General features: G+C 47.0%; 1 protein-coding gene across 1 annotated transcript; it reads right to left on the bottom strand.

Annotated features, from left to right (window-relative positions):
• Positions 1-498: 498 nt before the first annotated feature.
• On the bottom strand, positions 499-2,954 carry LOC125549092 (serine/threonine-protein kinase RIPK-like). The gene is made up of 3 exons (XM_048712583.1): positions 2,222-2,954; positions 1,837-2,109; positions 499-1,449 (listed from the first exon to the last, which is right to left on the bottom strand). The coding sequence occupies exons 1-3, from the start codon at positions 2,657-2,659 to the stop codon at positions 727-729; spliced, it is 1,434 nt and encodes a 477-aa protein (XP_048568540.1). The 5' UTR covers positions 2,660-2,954; the 3' UTR covers positions 499-726.
• Between the last annotated feature and the right edge of the window lie 10,133 nt (positions 2,955-13,087).

Here is a 13,087-nt window from a genome sequence, read left to right as displayed (position 1 = left end):
TTTAACCTAGTCATCTAGATATATTCTTAATGAATCTGTCCATGACATGCTGGAGATCCTCTATTTTCAGCTTGTTAAAATGTAGTGGAACCCCCAAATTCTTGAAAGGTAATTAACCATTTTATAGCAAAAAAAAATGAGCATAGAAGTTTGCCTCCTCAACATCCACATTAATAGTCAATATGTCACTTTTATGGAAGCTGATTTTCATACCATAAAGGCTTTCCAAATAGGAAAGAATCCCTTTTAGGTTTGTGGCTTTATCCATAGACTTCTCAATGAAATGGATGGTATACTAGAAGCTCACAATGCCACCAAAATGACATGAGGTTGCGTCAAAAAAAAAAGACATGAGAGCAAAGCGCAGAAACTGGATTATGGGAGCAACTTTTTCTAACATGAAGGTAACAAAAACACCATTTCAGAATACATTTATCATTCTCGCTTGCTATTTATATACTTTGACACTTATGTATTAATCCAATACATTAACCGGACTTCTCGCAAAACTTTTGGCATTTACACCAAGCTTCACTATCAAGATTTCTCATAAAAGAATAATACATCTATATTTTTTCAAAAAAAAATCTCTCTCAACCAAACCAATTTGGTGATCTGTGACTTGTGTTACGCCCCTATTGGATCTAGCTCAAATATGTACAATCTTCCATTTTGCTACTCTTACTCCTTTACAACAGTCCTAACTAAGCTCTGTGATGATCAACACTATGCACCCCTTTCCTCGGTGTAACTTGATGCTCTTCGGTGACGTTGTAGCGCAGTGGTATACGGCCCGATGGCACCATCCCGTTGCAGCAAAATGTCGGCGTGTATCATTGAGTTTGGGAACTTTTGCCGGTGTCGATCTTGGTGGCTCTGGTGCTTGTCCTCTACAATCTTCTCAACCTTCATGCCAGCCTTCCACTCATCATCAATAAGCTTTTCTTTCTTCTCAACGTTTCTATCGGTATTTTCCACTACGACTGTGAACACGAATGGACCCACTTGTAGGTAGTCATCCATCTTCAGTATGGGCTCTAGGGCCTGAACGACCTCTTTCATGGTGGGCCTCAACTTTGAGTTTTGGCTCAAGCATTTGTACGCTACACGTGCAGCCAGTTCGGCCCCCTGACACGAGTACTGGCATTCCAAAGCCGGATCCATGACCCGATGCAGCTTGTCCTGCTTCTTGAGGTAAGGTCTGGCATAGTCAACCAAGCTTTGCTCCCTGGAACGTCGAGCACGGTCAATGGACCGCCGACCCGATAACAGCTCAAGGAGCACCACGCCGAAGCTATAAACGTCGCTCTTAGCGGTTAGATGCCCCGTCATGATGTACTCTGGTGCGGCATATCCATGTGTCCCCATGATACGTGTCGTGACATGGGTGGCGTCGCCGTTGGGCCCATCCTTGGCCAGGCCGAAGTCGGACAGCTTGGCGGTATAGTCCTGAAATGCAAGAAGCAAATTAGGTTAGGCAAAGATAACCTGTGACAAACACAGATATATCCGTGTAACATGACAACGTTTCTATCGTGCTAAGCTGTATCTGTCAGGCTGTTGCTCTGATACTGACATAATCATACATTACGGCACGGGTGGGTACAGATTTATTGATTGTGAGTAGTAGGATTTATGTGACAAATGGGCATCCAGGAACCTTCCAATTCCAAGTCCCAATCATGGCGCCGCTGGCTTTTCCAGCGAAGCCAGCAAACATGTTTGAAACGGGTGCCAGACTTTGACATTCAGCCGTCCACAGGTGGCTCTATCGACAACTCGTGGTCAAGGCTAGAAAATGGTGAGATGGTTCGATTGATCGTGCAGTTGACTCACCGAGTCGAGCAAGATGTTGGACGCCTTGAGGTCGCGGAAGATGACCGGCGTGTCGGCGCCGTGGAGGAAGGCGAGGCCCTTGGCGGCGCCGACGGCGATCTTCATCCTCGTCATCCACGGCATGGGGCCGTCGATGCTTCTGAAGAGGTGCTTCTCCAGGCTGCCGGTGCCCATGTACTCGTAGGCCAGCATCCGGTGCTCCTCCTCGTAGCAGTACCCGACGAGCTTCACCAGGTTCCTGTGCCTCAGTTGCCCAAGGAAGAACACCTCCGCCTGCAGAATCAATCATGGAGAAGTTAGTTGGCGCAATAATGGAGGTATTTTATTCGACAGCTCATGCATCCGTACGTGCAACAACAATGGTGGAGTCAGTGGGTCGACTTACCAGCCACTCGTTATGGCCCTGCGAGCTGGAGTCGAGGTCGAGGTACTTGACGGCGACCGTCTGCGCCTCCAGGCCCGGCCGGAGCTCAGCGGCGAGCTGGCCCTTATACACGGGCCCGAAGCCGCCGCAGCCGAGGTACCTGGAGCGGGAGAAGCCGGCGGTGGCCGCCCTGAGCTCGGCGTAGGTGAAGGCGTGCAGGTTGGAGCCGGAGAGCGTCAGCGAGAGGTCCTCCGGCGTCAGCGTGCCCGTCGACCCCAGGCTGGACAGGGAGAGCCGGGACGCCGTCGACGCGGACGACGACGGCAGCAGCGTCCTCCGCTCCCCTCTCCTCCGCCTCGGCGTGGAAGACGGCGACGGCCCTTCGTCGTCGGTGGCCGCCCCCGCCGCCGCGCCTCCGACGCAGCAGAACATAGACCTCCACGGCTGCGCTGAAGCCATCGGTGATACGATACCAGCTCCGCGGCGATCGAAGATGGACCGCGCAATGCAAGAATCGAAGAGCTGACAACGATCTTGGCGATGCAGATTGGTTGGTTTCTTGGTCGAGCTGTGAGGGTCTGGGGAGTTGAAGAGGAGATGGGAGAGAAGAGACTGGTTGACGACGAAGCATCGGTGGGCGACGGCGGGTATATATAATGGCCGTGGTGGTGGAACGGAACGGAACGGAATCGTGGTGTTGGCTTGCCTTGACCCTGTCGCGGGGCACGAAGCCGCGGCGCGCGGGCAGTAGCAAACAAGAAGCAGACGAGTCGTTGAGCTTCCGGGGCTTGACTATTCCCGCCTTCCTTCCTCTTCCCCTCGTACGGAACGGGCGAGCGAGGGAGATGCCACGGGAGACCGGTAATCTGGAATCTGGTGCGAGGGCGCATCACACCGCTTTACGTGCGTGACGCTGACCCGGCGCGCGACGGGACGGGTGGAAAACGTGAGGTTGCTTGAAGCAGGGGCCATATGCGCGCTCCGTGTCGATGCTGGCCGTGATTGACCGATTGGCGATGCAAATTAACTAGTGGCAGGTGTCAGACCACGTGAAAACCCAACATATGCCGATCAGGCAGCCGGTTGAATGTTTTAGTAGTACGAGAGAAGATAATTGCCTCTTCTGGCTACGTCCATGTTCTTCTGCTAGTAAAATGGTTTTCCCTAAGGTGCGTAACCCACAAACCATCTCACAGTATCGACCTATCTCGTTATGCCCGGTTCTGTACAAATTGGCTGTCAAGGTCATCATCAATAGGATGCGGGATTTCATGGATGAGCTCATTAGCGAGGAGCAAAGCGCTTTCGTCCCCGGATGCCTCATTACTGACAATATTTTGGTTGCGTTCGAAAGCATTCATGCCATGCGGCGAAGGAGGAAGGGGAAGAATTACTCTTGCGCAATCAAACTTGATATGATGAAAACTTACGACCGAGTTGAATGGAGTTATTTGGAAGCTATACTATCCAAGATTGGTTTTGGCGCAGACCTTGTCAGACTTGTTATGGAGTGTGTAACATCAGTGTGTTTCTCAGTACGAGTTAATGGAGAACTATTGCCTTTCTTCAACCCATCTCGGGGTTTGCGGCAGGGCTGCCCGATGTCGCCGTTTCTGTTTCTACTCTGTGCAGAAGGATTTTCTTCCTTGCTCAAACATTATGGCACAGTGGATAGAGGGATTCGAGTCAACTATCACGCCCCTTAGGTAAACCATCTGCTCTTCGCAGATGATAGCCTCATGTTCAGGAAGGCTGATGCTGAGAGTGCGAACAGATTGAATGCGATTTTGCGCATCTATGGTAGTGCCTCTGGTCAGTGTGTCAATAGAGAGAAGAGTGCCATCTTCTTCAGTCCAAACACCCCACTTGATCAACGACAGCTTATCAAAACCACCCTTGATGTACATGCTGAAACTTTTAGCGAGCATTACCTTGGTCTCCCAACAGCCGTGGGCAGGATCACCAACGGCACATTCGAACATATAAGGGAAAGATCAAGAAGTTGCATGCAGGGATGGTCAGAGAGATTGTTTGCGTGTGCGGGAAGGGAAACTCTGATTAAATCCATCACGCAAGTCATCCCCACATTTAGCATGAGTGTGTTTCTGCTGACAAAGAAAGTATGCAAGAGCTTAACGACTTGCATGGCCAAGTTCTGGTGGAGTAGCTCCATTGACAAACGTGCTTTACACTGGATATCATGGAAGAAGCTTGCAACACCTAAGTGCAAAGGAGGAATGGGTTTTCGGGACCTCCATCTTTTCAACTTAGCAATGCTTGGCAAACAAGGCTGGCGGCTTATGACAAATCCTAACACCTTGTGTGGCCGAGTTTTGAAAGAAAAATATTGCCCCAATTCTGATTTCATGCAGGCTTCAACACCGGGCTCCTCCTCGGCGACTTGGAGGGCGATTATCGCCGGGCGGGAAGCGCTGCGAACGGGGCTCATTATGCGGGTCGGCGACGGATCTTCTATATCCGCGTGGTCTGACCCATGGGTGCCCGGCATAGCCAACTTTATTCCCACTCTCAGGATAGCAGATTTGGTGTCAAAGGTCAGTGATCTTATTGATACGGACAACTGGACATGGCAGCGGGATCTTATTCAAGAGTCATTCCAGCCATCCGATGCGGCAGCAATATTGAACATCCCTTTGAGAACCGGCGGTGGCGAGGACTTTTTAGCATGGGCACATGATGTTTCAGGCAACTATACCGTTAAATCGGCGTACCGAGCTCTAGTGACTCGCAACGAGCGTCAAGCTCAAGAGGAAGGGCAGGATACCGAAACTCTAATCAATGAGCAATAGGTATGGGACAAGCTGTGGAAACTGAAGGTGCTGCCCAAGGTCAGGGTTTTTTTTTGGCGGGTGCTGAGAGGCATTTTACCTGATGAATGCACTTTGCTACATCGACACCTGCGAGAACAAGGAACTTGCAAGCTTTGATTGGCTTATGATGAGGACTTGGGACACGCTCTACTTAGGTGCAGCCATGCAAAGCAGTTTTGGGAAGAGGCCGAGCAGCTGTTCGACTTCGACATGCTCACACTCCAACCCCTCACCTGGGCAAAGGATGTCATCTACAGCGACACACTCACCACCAGGGATCGATCGATACTAGTCTCGGTGATGTGGTCTATATGGCACTCAAGGAACAAGCTGACTCATGGCGAGGACAAGCTTGATCCGGCGACCTCGGTCCGCCGCACGAGGGAGACACTAGCGCTCCTGGACATTCCCCGGCAGCAGGTGCTAATGTTGCCGGGACACGGTTGGCGCCCTCCAGACCCCGGATTCGTCAAGATCAACAGAGACGCAGCCATACATCTTGATGGCGGCAAGGATGGTGCAGGAGGCGTCGCTCGCTCCCCGACCGCCTTCCAAGGAGCGTGGAACAAGCCCTATCCTGGGGTAACAGATCCTCTCATAGCTGAAGCTTTGGCGGTGAGGGACGGCGTGATCTTCGCTAAACTAAGGGGCTTCTCAAACGTCATCATGAAGACGGACTCTCTGGAGGTTGTAAACCTCTGGGCTACTCGACACGACTCCCGTTCGGTCGTGGCTCCTATTTTGTTAGATATTGGAGAGCTTACCACTTGTTTTTCATCTTTTGATATTTGTCATGTTGTAAGATCAGCTAATGAGCCTGCTCACATCTGTGCTAAGTATGCTTGCACGATTGACAGGACCGATAGTTGGCTCGATAATACTCCCGGTTTCCTGGTCAGTGCCCTGTTGGCGGACTGCCCAGCGAATACCTTTAATCAATAAAGCTCTCTATTAGCCTGCAAAAAAAAAAAAAAAGCAGCGCTGGGTGATAGTTTTTTTGGAAACGGAGCGCTGGGTGATAGTGGAAGCTACTCCCACTTGCAAAGCCACGAGGTGCTACCTGAAGCTGGTAGAGCATGCAGCATCAAACGCGATCTGATCCCAGCAAATCTCGCCTCCCACAGCACAGCGGGTGCAACTTCCGGCGGGTTCTCGTGCTTATGCGCTGGTCGTTCGGTTAATCCTTCCATGAATAATGACACGTGCGCTAGAGATCGGAGAATGTTGAGCGGCCAGATGAGCGACAGGTTGGATGCAGAGATGCGTTGCACGCTCCGTCCGATCCGCCGTACGTGCACAATACTCTTTTCCAGGATCTTATTACAGGTCAAGGATCGCAGCGGCAAGCAACTTGTCATGCCCTGCAGTGGCACTTGCATTATCATGTACCCTGCGTGCTTTCGAAGAAACTTAGCAAGCTGGTTATCATAGCATTGGAGTTTAGCTGTTCTGTCCGCTAGCCAGAATCCAGCTTAACTGTCGTGTTTATCAGTTGACGTTTTGGGTGGGGCACTGTTTTTTTTTAATCTTTTTTCTTTCTCAGAACTGTATTATAGTAATTCTCTGCGTGTGTCACGTATGGAGTGACATAGCATTAGCCTCGCACCATTGACCGTGAAGAATGTTCAGACTATTATGTCATTCTGGCATATCTTTTTGACAGCATCTTCTTGCTCCGGAAGATTAGTCTACCTGCTTTCGTTAGCTTTTGCTAAAGAGAAAATGCCATGAAAACGTTGACCAATGGAATGGGTCTCGTGCTTATGCATGGGCTGAGTTACATTGGTATCTATGAGTACAAATGTGCACACATTACTTTTACCAAAAGCAAATCGAGTACATAGATATACAAAGGCGTATACGTGTGTGATGTCCGTTGGCTAGCTTATGGCGGCGACCCCCACATGTGATGAGGGTGCTCCATGCGAGGGTACCCTATGGTGTGTCTCTACAGTCTGCACTGTGATGTCCTTCGACTCCTCTCGGTGGCACAAAGGCGTCGTGGCGTCTTGGCCGACGGCCACCCATGTCCCATGACACATGTGGTGTTGCGGCTGTGTGCCCTCTGCTGCGCTTTGCTTTTTTATTACGCCAATGGTGCAGTGTCGCGGTTGCGTCTTGGCTGATCGAGGTCATTTGATTACACCAACGGTGACTCAAGCTAGGTTGCCTCTCCCACTATCGCGTCCTGCTGGCTATCTTTTGTGGTAGTTGTGCTTGTGTCGTGATGGGTTTCTCTCTTCAATCAACAGGCTTCGAGGATTCTTGGAGTGATTCCCTAGTTTTTTTTTTCCTTCTTGTGTGTTGTTACTCATCTCATGTAGTCTCTATGAGCTTTGGTTCATTTGAACCTATCTTGTAGAGGCTGCATTGCCGCATAGCACCGTCGAGGACAACCACTATTTTACTGCACGCATTAGTATATATGATTATCAATAAATTAGTTGGTCATCCTTATGGCATGTGAATGGTATTTTAGTAACTTTACTTTTTAGACAAAAGTTGTAAGTGTGAGATGATTCCTAATCATCTGACAGGTTACCTTTCAGACAAAAAGCTCATGATGGTGGCACCAGGAGACACCGTTGGGGGTGCTTCTCCCATTCTCTGCTCGTCATTGCGGTGGGCAAGACCGCTCTATTGGTGTCTTGCCTCGTCAGATCCCAGCTTCTGATGAGGTTGAAGTTCGTCCCTGCATAGTAGGAAGTACTCCGACCTCTCTCTTCTTGGCATGATCTTCCACGAAGAGAGGTGCGACTGAGAATATGCGGATGGGAACGACACGCATAACCATCGGTAGACTTGGAGAGACTATGGTGCCCACAATGGCTTGCCGGTCTCCTTTGACGTTCTGTTGCATTCTAGGGCGGAATGGCGGCCCATTTCATTCCTCATGACCATGCAACCCAATGGGAGGAAGTACAACTTCTATCCGGAGTCCATTGTGTTCAGTCACGGAAGGCTTGTTGTACCAAGGGGTCTCGCCCTCGGTGCCGACAATCTTAGTTCTGTAGGGGAGATGTTTTGGACCCGGTTGGAATTTCCTTTCACCTTTTAGGGCCCTCCTTGCATAAATGAGGGGCATCTTTGTAATTTTTGTTTTTCTTGGGTCTTGATGTCACTACAACAAAAACCCTCCTATACCAACACATTTGTACCAACGATATTATAGGATCTGTTGTTTATCCCACCTCCCACCTCCCGCACTTAAAGCTAACCTCCTCGTCCCTAAGGATGATTAAAAAAAACTCCTCGTCGCCTATGGCGCTTAGAGCCAACCTCCTCTCCCTAAAATAAATCAAACCACCCCATACCCGCAACCCCCATCAATACCTCGCCCGCCATCTCTCTCCCCCGATTCCCCTCTTTCCCATCTATCTTCCATTGCGGCCGCCGCCACCTTCAATTCTGCCTAGATCCGGCGCTGTCCCGCGACGTCGCTCATAGGTCAGGCTCCCCCTCAGTGCACTCGTCCTATATTCTTCCTTGGCGACGTCCTCCACGCCACTGCACGCGTCCTGCAGTACTAGTCGACACGGATTGCCGGCGCAGCTCGCTCGCCTCTGTTTCGGAGGCCACTGCTCCGCATCGCTACTGCAGGCTCGGGCATGGATCTGAAACAAGCTGTGTGTAGGGTGATGCTCCCTTGTCTCGGTGCTGGCCGGCAGTGGAGACGGACCCGAGATGAGAGTAGGATAGGGTGGAACTCCGGCCGTGTTCCTCAACTGCCAATTGGATCCCGCGCGTGCGGGTGGTTCTTGTGGCTCGCGAAGCCTTCGGCGGCGGTGGTGCCCCTTTTGGATTTATTTTGGCGCCCGGCGTGCTCAAGCTCTGGTGGTCTCGCGTGCGTTTGTCTACAGCTGCGTGCGTGGTTGGCTCGTGTGCATGTCTGATGTCTCTGTGTGGTGCGTCCGTGCTGATTGAAAGTACAGCCATGTGACACTGATTGTTTGCTACTGCCGCTGATTACTAGGCCGATGCTGCTCCTTAGTTCCTAACTTCCTATACAGTAGATAGAAGATGATTACCGCTGACGCTGATTGTTTGCTATCGCCGCTGGTTGCTATTGCTGCTGCCGATGATTGTTGTTGCCATTGCTGCTGATATTGCTTTTCCTTATATTAGTACCTATACCGTAGATGATATTCATTCCCAAATAAAAAATATAGAAGATTTGTATGTTTTAAAATTCTTGCAAATTGAACGAACTACTTGTTATATCTTCTCTAATCTTTCTCTTGATCAGATTCTCTTTTTTACTATCCACTGCAAAATTTACTCAATAATATGTACAATGCGTACAATAATAATCATGAAACCATCTAGCTCCTTATTGAGTCCATGGCCCCTTTTTCCATGCAATGGTTAGTATTATTTGTTCCACCTGTATCTCATCATATGATTTTTTTCCCTTGCAATTTTTGTGCTTGCAAGATGTCAGCTAGCAGTCTATCAGTATCTAAACAATGCAGTAACCATGATGTTGGTATGAAACTGTCCTACAGGTCAGGTTTTGAACTGTTGACAATAGATGCGCAGATTGATAAGATTGTGTTAAAATCATTAATTTGCATTGGCTGATCGTGTAAGGGATTAACTTTCTTTATTGGCGTGCAGCTTCAGGGGCAGATGGAAATGTATAGCTTATGACATAATCACAGAAAGTCGGGCAACCCATTCGCTTACTTGATAAATCCTCCCCTGGTTCAGTCCACTAAGGTGTCCATTTCCTTATCTCCTCCTCATGACGCAGCATTCTTATTTATTTGTAGGATCGAAAATATGTCTAGAGGGGGGGGGGGGGATTAGACTACTTGACCAAATAAAAACTTAACCTTTTCCCAATTTTAGTTCTTGGCAGATTTTATCTATTTTGGGACAAATCAAGCAATCATCACATAATTCAAGCAAGCATGCAAAGAGTATGTTGGCAGCGGAAAGTAAAGCATGCAACTTGCAAGAATGTAAAGGTAAGGGTTTGGAGAATTCAAACGCTATTGGAGACACGGATGTTTTTCCCGTGGTTCGGATAGGTGGTGCTATCCTACATCCACGTTGATGGAGACTTCAACCCACGAAGGGTAACGGTTGCGCGAGTCCACACAGGGCTCCACCAAGGGTAACGGTTGCGCGAGTTCACACAGGGCTCCACCCACGAAGGGTCCACGAAGAAGCAACCTTGTCTATCCCACGATGGCCAACGCCCACACAGGACTTGCCTCACTAGCGGTAGATCTTCACGAAGTAGGCGATCTCCTTGCCCTTACAAACTCCTTGGTTCAACTCCACAATCTTGTTGGAGGCTCCCAAGTGACACCTAGCCAATCTAGGAGACACCACTCTCCAAGAAGTAACAAATGGTGTGTAGGTAATGAACTCCTTGCTCTTGTGCTTCAAATGATAGTCTCCCCAACACTCAACTCTCTCTCATAGGATTTGGATTTGGTTGAAAGAAGATTTGAGTGGAAAGCAACTTGGGAAGGCTAGAGATCAAGATTCATATGGTAGGAATGGAATGTCTTGGTCTCAACACATGAGTAGGTGGTTCTCTCTCAGAATATATGAGTTGGAATGGTGTGTGTGTGTTCTGATGGCTCTCTCTCATCGAATGAGGAGGAGGTGGAGGGGTATATATAGCCTCCACACAAAATCCAACCGTTACACAGTTTTCCAATCTCGGTGGGACCGAATCAATAAGCTCGGTCGGACCGAAAATGTAAACCTAGTGACCGTTAGTGATTTTTCGGTGGGACTGACATGCAACTCGGTAGGACCGATATGGTTAGGGTTTGGGCATAACGTAATCTCGGTGAGACCGATTACACAAACTCGGTGAGACCGAATTTGGTAATTAGCTAACCAGAGAGTTGGTCAGGCAAACTCGGTGGGACCGATTTGCTCTTTCGGTGAGACCGAGTGGAACTCAGTGAGACCGAAAAGTTACAAAGGGGAAACACTGAGTTTACATTGCAATCTCGGTGGGACCGATTCGCTCTTTCGGTGGGACCGAAAAGTTACGAAAGGGAAACAGAGAGTTTGAAACCCCATCTCGGTGAGACCGAGATCCCTATCGGTAGGACCGAATTGCTAGGGTTTGACAGTGGCTAATGACAAGTGAAACTCGGTGGCACCGGATAGGAAGAATCGGTAGGACTGAGTTTGGCTTAGGGTTTAGGTCATATGTGGATATGGGAAAGTAGTTGAGGGTTTTTGGAGCATATCACTAAGCACATGAAGCAAGAGGCTCATTAAGCAACACCTCATCCCTCCTTAATAGTATTGGCTTTTCCTAAAGACTCAATGTGATCTTGGATCACTAAAATATAAAATGAAAAGTCTTGAGCTTTTGAGTTTGAGCCAATCCTTTGTCCTTAGCATTTTGAGGGTTCCACTTTCACATCCATGCCATGCCAATCATTGAGCTTTCCTGAAATAATCATCTTGGAATAGCATTAGCTCAATGAGCTATATGTTGTTATGAATTACCAAAACCACCTAGGGATAGTTGCACTTTCATTATTCCATATCCTTAATTTTTACACTAACTAGTCCAGCGAGTCTTTGTTAGTTAAGTGTGCCAGTATATGTCTATTTTTTCCGATCATAACTTTTGTACATGCCTATATTTTGTAGATTCATATAGGTATTGATATTCAGGTATTCAATGCATGACAAATGATACATGATTAGGGAGCTGAATTGTGACCAAAGATCAAATCCTCTTGGGCATATGATATTCTACATTGGCAGGAAAGGCACATGGGCAGTGTTTCTTATAACTGGGTAAGTACTGACATAGAATTGTTCATCCATTAGTTAGGTTTGCTATTATTCATATTGTTCAGCCATTACATAGGTCGCCCCTGATGCTTTTTTCTTAAATATATATTCAGCTTATTGATAGGTTGGTCTTGAAAAATTAAATATTGCCACATTAAATTATTATTTTTTCCCTGTAAACACCTTGGATCCTACCTTCTCTAGAAACAAAACTCCACTACTTTTTCCTAGAAAAGACCAAATCTAAAGAAGTGTTTCTTTTTCATGTTGTTTCTTCTACTAGTTCTAAGAGTCTTATTCTTGAATCTTGATTGAGAAATTATAATGTGACATTGTAGTTCTCAGGTAACTACGAAATTTTTTGTGATGTAGATTAGTTAATGACTTTGAGCTGTTGGCATTGAGTCCTTTTCTCCTAATACGTCATAGCAAGCATGAGCAGTATGTGGGTAATCGTGACACTAAACTAGTTAGTGCTGAGACCTTTAGAAAACGGAAATATCCAATTTTGTATAGTCGATATTATTGCTTGCCTACTCACCATTTAGTTGGTTGCTGAATGCATATCATTCTTGATATAATATAATCTATGGATAATTGTTAGTAGTGAATACATGCCGCTGGCTGTTCGCAGTGAACATGCACACTGGATTGGTCAAAGATAATCAGTGTTTTAACATGTCCTCCTACTAAGTCATTTGTTACACATACATAAGATTATTTCTTCTTCCCCAACAATCTTTTCTTTCACACTTTGTAATTTTTATGTGGATCCTTTTATGTACAATACATATTATGTTTATTTTTAAACTTCATTTAGAATTTATGCCTAAATAGTATTATGATTTTTCTTTGTAGGTGAGAATTTCAATACAAGATGATTACTTGGATCTTGGAGAACGTATGATGGTTCTTGGTACTTGGAGGAAAAACAAGACAATTCTCTGAATGTTTAGAAATTTTATATTTTGTTTTATTTTATTTTTCGAAGGAAGTGATGTACTCCTAATTGATGATACTTCCATTGTAATGTAACAGATTGTTCCATTGAATCAATATATCATTTTCATTTTTACTCTATCGAATTTTACTAAAGTTCTACCTTGTACTGCCATTCAAACTACCTACTGTTACAAATGATTATATATGGAGGTTATTCTATTTTATAAGCACCAGTGCATAGAACAACAGTGTTATAAATGATTATATATAGAGGTTATTCTATTTTGCAAGCACCAACGCATAGAAGCGTTGCATGAATACGTTGTTGCTTTGG

The sequence above is a fragment of the Triticum urartu genome, chromosome 1, assembly GCF_003073215.2.
Source record: "Triticum urartu cultivar G1812 chromosome 1, Tu2.1, whole genome shotgun sequence".
Lineage (NCBI taxonomy): Eukaryota > Viridiplantae > Streptophyta > Magnoliopsida > Poales > Poaceae > Triticum > Triticum urartu.
Note: the sequence above shows the minus strand (reverse complement) of the source record. Positions and strands in the feature narration are given on the sequence as shown.

Bases quoted from the DNA above. Each gene is read 5' to 3' on its own strand.
- LOC125549092 (XM_048712583.1), bottom strand. From the start codon at position 2,659: ATGGCTTCAGCGCAGCCGTGGAGGTCTATGTTCTGCTGCGTCGGAGGC. The intron at 2,110-2,221 runs GTAAGTCGACCC...TTGATTCTGCAG, and splicing joins AGGGCCATAACGAGTGGCTG to GCGGAGGTGTTCTTCCTTGG. The intron at 1,450-1,836 runs GTGAGTCAACTG...CTTGCATTTCAG, and splicing joins CCAACATCTTGCTCGACTCG to GACTATACCGCCAAGCTGTC.